Source organism: Rhagoletis pomonella, unplaced genomic scaffold (genome assembly GCF_013731165.1).
Source record: "Rhagoletis pomonella isolate Grant_MI unplaced genomic scaffold, Rhpom_1.0 Rhpom_scaffold_00007, whole genome shotgun sequence".
Classification (NCBI taxonomy): domain Eukaryota; kingdom Metazoa; phylum Arthropoda; class Insecta; order Diptera; family Tephritidae; genus Rhagoletis; species Rhagoletis pomonella.
In genome coordinates this window covers 59,775,453-59,781,825 of record NW_023458561.1, presented here as the reverse complement: position 1 = coordinate 59,781,825, position 6,373 = coordinate 59,775,453, and the positions used below count along the sequence as shown (strand labels likewise).

At 36.6% G+C, this 6,373-nt stretch overlaps 1 protein-coding gene across 1 annotated transcript in view; it reads right to left on the bottom strand.

Moving 5' to 3' along the window:
- Window positions 1-1,552, bottom strand: part of LOC118743203 (UDP-glycosyltransferase UGT5-like) — a 19,223-nt gene extending 17,671 nt beyond the window's left edge. Inside the window, exons 1-4 of the mRNA XM_036475760.1 lie at window positions 1,343-1,552; window positions 1,175-1,271; window positions 651-1,109; window positions 26-504 (exon numbers count right to left, since the gene is read on the bottom strand). Of these exons, the coding sequence (XP_036331653.1) occupies window positions 26-504; window positions 651-1,109; window positions 1,175-1,271; window positions 1,343-1,462 (1,155 nt within the window). The 5' untranslated portion in view covers window positions 1,463-1,552. The remainder of the gene's footprint in view (window positions 1-25; window positions 505-650; window positions 1,110-1,174; window positions 1,272-1,342) is intronic.
- Window positions 1,553-6,373: the final 4,821 nt, after the last annotated feature.

Sequence of the window (6,373 nt, the reverse complement as noted above, 5' to 3'; positions counted from 1 at the left end):
ATTTTTGATTTAACAACATATTCACCTGATCGAAGAAGAACGGCATCCCTAACACCGGTACGCCATGATAAACGGCTTCTTGTGTGCCAAAGAGCCCACCGTGAGTGATAAAGACACGCACATTAGGGTGAGCTAAGATATCATTTTGTGGCAGCCACTTTTTAATTAAAACATTGGCGGGTAAATTTGGTATGCTGTCGTTTTCGAATTTCCACAAGACGCGTTGTTTTAGCTGCCGAAAGACGTCTAGGAATATCTGAAACTTTTCTAGCGGCATATCCTTGGACTCTACTTGTGTACCAAGGCTAAAGAAAATGGCGCCATCCTTGGCCTCATCCAACAATTTCTGCAAATCTGCAGGAAGTGGCTTTGGTGGATAGATATGCATACCGCCTACATTAACGATGTTGTCCATAGTCGGTGAAACCGTTGCTAAAGGAATGTGGTTATTGATGAACATGGCCGAGAGATTCTTCTCCATAGCCGAAGTGCTGGGGAATTGAACTGTGAAAAGTAGTGCAGATTAGATAAAAATGCATTAAATCTGTATGTAAGTTTATAGTAATATAATTTATGGCTAATGCTGATCACAATTACATAACAGTAACTAATTTCACAGTCATTCTTATTAAACACTAAAAAGTCCTTACTTGGCAAATGTCCGAAATATTTCTGTACAAGCGCATCCACTTTTGGAAAGTAACTGAATTCACGATGTAAATCCATTTCAATTGCAGAATAGGTATTATAAATTCTTTGCCAAAAGTTCATGCGTTCGCGCAGTGGTAGAAAGCCCGAACTCACATACGACCAAGGCGTAATTAGGCCGAACATTTGACTCATATAGAGCTGCTTGGCAAATGTAGCAGAGCAGACAACGGGTATTTTATAGACGTGAGCCAAGGCAAGGAAGGCATCTTGTCGAAATTGTTCCGAAAGTAGTAAATCGTAGACACCCTCGGTTTGATTGGCATTAATTATTGCCTGTATTTTTGGTTGCTTTAGTGCATGTTCGGTGGACGCCAGACCTAGAGCTTCTGCCATTTTCATAAGACTACCTGGTTTCATGTCCATTTCGTAAAGTGATTTTGTGCGGGAACGTTCGTTAGCTTCAAAAAATAAAAATAAATAAATATTGTGATCCTAGAAGTTTATAGCAGTAATAAAGGCTTACCAAACTTCCATATTTCGAACATGGGATCGATGAGTACCTCAGTGTAGTTGCTGCCTAATTTGAGTGACTCAAATGTGTACGCGGTTATCACGGTGACCTAATGTTTGTTTCGAGAAATACATATATATGTACATACATATTTGATTTTCCATCAAGAGACCAATTTACCTGATGGCCATGTTTTATCAACTCGCTAATTAGTGTTTGATGCATCTGGAAGTGACTTTTGCCTGGATGTACGAAAGCTGCGAGTATTCTGGCGCCGTCGGCGGTGGGCGATTGAGTCATTAGTGCAACCAGTGCCAAAAGGCAAAAGAAAATTTTTGAACACTAAGTGGATATGTAATATGTGAAAAAAAGAAACGAACTACATATTAGTAAAATAAAGTTTAAGATAAAGTTGGTGTTCTTATTACTAATTACAATACAAGATTAAAACAAAATTGAAAACATTTTTTTTGTAGCAGAAAAGTTAGGAATTTTATTTTTGTTGAAAAATATTTCTATAGCTATAAATTGACATGTTGTACTGCCATAGAATCGCACAGATGTGTGCTTACTTGCGTTTTCGAAGCAGTAACGTCTGTAGCACCGAAAACGGTGCGGATTCATGCCGACAAAATCGCATAGGTTTGTGGACGTGCTCGCGACTCCACTCCACTCAGTTGTATTAATTTATACTTAAATACCAAATTGAATCTATCTATAACAAATAACTTTTTATCTACTTTAGGGCTGCCAGACATTCTGGTTTTCCAGGATTTGTGCTGATTTAGACAAATTGTCCTGGTGTCCTGGTGCACACTTAAATTTTCCTGGTTTTTTAATAAAATGAATACTCCTCTAATTTTTAGCATATTTTGCTATGAAAAAAAGGTTAAGCGTAATGCACAAAATATAATACACTGAATCCTTTTTGTTTGTTCTCTTGGTAGAAAACATAAAAATTACAAAATAACGATTTTGTAATGATCTAAAAATAAAGATCTAAATAATTCACTGCTTTACCATTTTTATGATAATACTTTTTTCGCCTTTTTCCACGAGTACTTCAGACTACCGTACTCGGAAAATGATGCTATTGCACTAAAACTATTACTTATAACAATTTCGTCTTTTATTTAAAACACAGCTATTGCAATAGCCTTTTTGATTCTTCGTTGATAAACTAAGTGATCCGTTTACTGATTTGTCTTTACGTCAGAATTTCAATTTGATATTTTGCAGTATAAAATTCTTATCATACGAATACCTATGTATATGTATGTATGTACATGTGTACGTATATGCATATATATGAAGTTTTCCAACTTATTATTTTACGTACTATTTTTATATGCAAATTTGTATTTTAGTTTTAAGCAGCACGTCTTTACTTTAAACACGTCTGCTCCAGCTGACACTTCTAGTTTTTGACCCTATCCCAAGTACCATTTTGTGTGAAATATTTTAGCCGCTAAAAAATTTTGTTTTGTTTTGCAGCTTTTGGGTTTGGTAGATTTCTTGCCCCCCCCCCATCCTTTTACCAATCGCCACTAATTTATTCTCTATGGTAAAAGTTCGCTCACACTTGACAATGCAGGTAATTTCGTAAAGTTGGCCTAACTGAAGGCTTTCGAAAAGTTTATGTAGGGGTAGTTATACCACCTAATTTCGCGCAATACTTTTCGTAATTTAAATGCAACTAAATATGTTATCAAAGAACAAGTAAAGAAGTATAAGTTCGGTCGAAATCGAACCTTAGTTTTCATATTTCCTGTATATGGGAGGTGGGCGTGGTTAATGTCCGATTTCGAAAATTTTCGACAAGTTTCTTGGTTTCACTGTAAGCAATTTTCATATCGAGTTTGGTAAGGGTTGGTGAAGCAGCTACTGAGTTGCAGCAATTCTTCATAAAGGGGCGACGCTACACTTAACTATTTTCCAAAACAAATCATTTTATATTAAAATTCTACTATAAATCAAGAAATATTGTAGTTTTAGCATGCTTTATATGGGTGGTGGGCGTGGCTATGGTCTACTTTTGCCCATTTTCAATACAAACCTACCTTGGATAAAAGGCATCCTATATACCAAATTTCGTTGAGATATCCAAATTGTTGCTCGAGTACACGATAGGCAGACGGACAGATAGACAGACCGACAGACATTGCTTCATCGACTTCTCTTTTCATGCTGAGCATAAAGGCGCGAGCTCAACAGTTTCCCGCGAAAAAAAAACGCATAAAAAAACTTCAGCGAAGAAAGACTCTTAACATATTTAGTTAGCGACGAAGAATGACGCGTAAAGTTATTTTCGCGGCCAACTCTGTTTGCGGTTGTAACAGAACGTAAATTCGCCACAAAGAATTTTTGGGTGATGAGGCTGAATTTATAGTCCTTTTCCAGGTAGAAATCTTTGTTTACACATCCTTCTTCGCCGTCAACTATGTAGGTTACACGCCCTTCGTCGTCGACGTTTTTCGTGAACGTCTTTTTTCGTCAAAACACTAGCGCGCCTTTATTCGTGTCTAGTTACGATATTTACATATGTATATGTTTACAACTATCTTGATACCTTTAGGCTCTAACAAACAAGCATTATATGCGAACAAGTGCGCTCAGAAAATACATAGTTGGCATCGTTGGTGGGAAATTCGATTTATGTAATAATAATAATAGATTGGCGATTTATGTATTCTTCCAAATTAAAAATTCTTCCAAATTAAGAATTAAAATGCTCTTCAATAAAATCAGTACAATCTATTCTATATTCATCAGTTCTTATGTATGTACATATGTATGTATTTTATGTAACCAGCATTCATTCGACAAAGAGCAGTTTCACTTTCTCAATTTGACAGCATAATGCTTTGAAAAATATTTGCCTTGCCACGTCTGACAGCACTTTAAAAAGTATTTCAGTAATTAAAGAAATTTGGGTTTTTCTCCTACTTAACCAGACTTGTGCGTGCATGTTCATGTGCAAAAGATTAGATATGTCTACTTGTATAATGATATATGTACATACTTATATATACACACGCACATACTTGTGTATGCATAAACTTTTGCTTATTGCATATCATATAGTAGTGCTATTATGTAAATCGTCGACCTTACACGCTTAATTCGCTAGCCGTACAGTGCCCCTTGCGTGCGCAGTCACCTAAACAAGTTAGGATAGTGTTGTCTTCGGCTATACCGTAAGCTTCAAACCTTTCATGTACGTCAGAGAAACTTTCACGTTAATTGCATTTTAGTTAATCGAGGGACTTTATAAAAACAACTCATATCTGAATACTCAGAGGTATGTACGTAATAGAAATGCGCACATGACTTGACTTTCGCAGTGATAGTGCATGATTGACGCGCGAGCACTCAGGCCACTTGCCGTCCATTGTACTGATTTCATGTCCCTCTTAACCTCTTTTAAATCAGCACGATTTACGATTAAACCAAAGTAAATAGATTGTTGAGTGTCAAAGATCTCAGATTTTCAGATCTCTCAGCACATCGCGGCCAAATGTCTCATACCTACATAATTCTTGCAAAGGCTCAGAGCCAGAATGGGTAAATAGCGTTGTCATGTACGCCTATCAATAAGTTTTGCGCAGACCTGTATGCTCGATTAAAGCAAACAACTACCTAGACCTTCTGAGATTGAAAGCAACATGCGTTTTGCCCACCTGCCGCCCTAAGTGCCTCCCAGTCATTGCTGCGCGAAGTATTCACCCAGTTTCTGATGGTGGCTTGGATGCCAAAGGTGGGAGTGCTATAACTGGTTGCGGATCGAGCAATTCCTTTTTGACCCAACTCTGGCCAAATGGTCGGATGTTTCGTAACCAGGTACTCGCGAGTTATGTCGCACCCAGAGTCCAGAAAGCCCGTTAAGTAAACTCCCTTTTACCTATTTTCCACTACGTAGTCAATGGCATTGAGGATTGCAAATAACGCAGCCTGGAAGACAGAAACATATTCCCCGAAAGAGAAAAGTGAAGTTTATTCCTATTATCTTCTATTATTTAAGATCCCAGATCCTGACCCAGACTGAGGTTTGGAGCCATCAGTAAAGATTCGACAATGTGTTAGTCCGGGCTCAGATATCTGCCGCCAGGAATTTACTATCGCAAACTATCGATGGCCCATCGATGCTGCTATCTGGTGTTGATGAATTTTTTTTCACACATTTATTTACTTAGGAAGATGTGTGAAATTGATCCACTGCCACGCCTATACTCACAGAAGGATTTCGTCAAATATCAAATAGAAATCCGCTTTGTTGAAATTTGATTTATTTTAGTACAGCCAGTGGTGGCCACATGATTAAGGACATTACGTTTTTACAAATTTTTACAATTTATTTTTTTACAAAAATAAGTTTATATCAGAACGAAATCAATATAACTCAAAGTTTCAAACCTTTTACTAGGTTTATAAAAATGCTGAATTTCTAGAAAATATTCGGGTGAGCAGAAAAATGTATGGTAAAAGCCTGTACAGAAGTAGTGTTACTAATTTTGTGGCCACCTGTGGTGGTGGTACATCCATGCAAATTAGGGCGCTCCTTAAAATATCTACCTATTTTATATGGGGCACATCAAAAGTTTAAACAAATTTTTAGGGTCGCTAAAAATTATTTTTTTTTTAATCGCAAAAATTGTTTTTATTGACTCGTTCATATAGATTTATAAACTCGCTGAGTTGTAGCAGTTTACTGTCAAATTTTTTTTGAAATTTTGCGAATTTTTTAACAAAAATTATATTTTTCAAATCCTGGCAGTAACTCCTGAAAATATATTTAAACTTTTGAAACTTTCGTTGATGTAGAACAAAATAACGGCATGCCCCATACAAAATTTATATGTTGATATTTTAAGGACCACCCCAATAAACATGCACATATGTATTAATAAACTATAAAGTACTTACTTACTTTTTGGATATCATCAGCCTGCGTTACATTCAGTTAAAGTACAAGTATTTTAATACGTTTTCAAACTATATTTACACTTATAATTAACAATTAATTTATATATATTCACTGAACAATAATTCGACACAACAGCATTTATTACTGTGTTTTTTGTTTGCTCTTTTCGCCCTTCCATCTCCGCAAAATCCAACGCACTGACAGCACAGCAACCGCCAGCAATGCCAACACAGCAGCCACAACCAGAGCAGCTACGTCCAGTAGATAGAATTGGTACCACTTCAAAT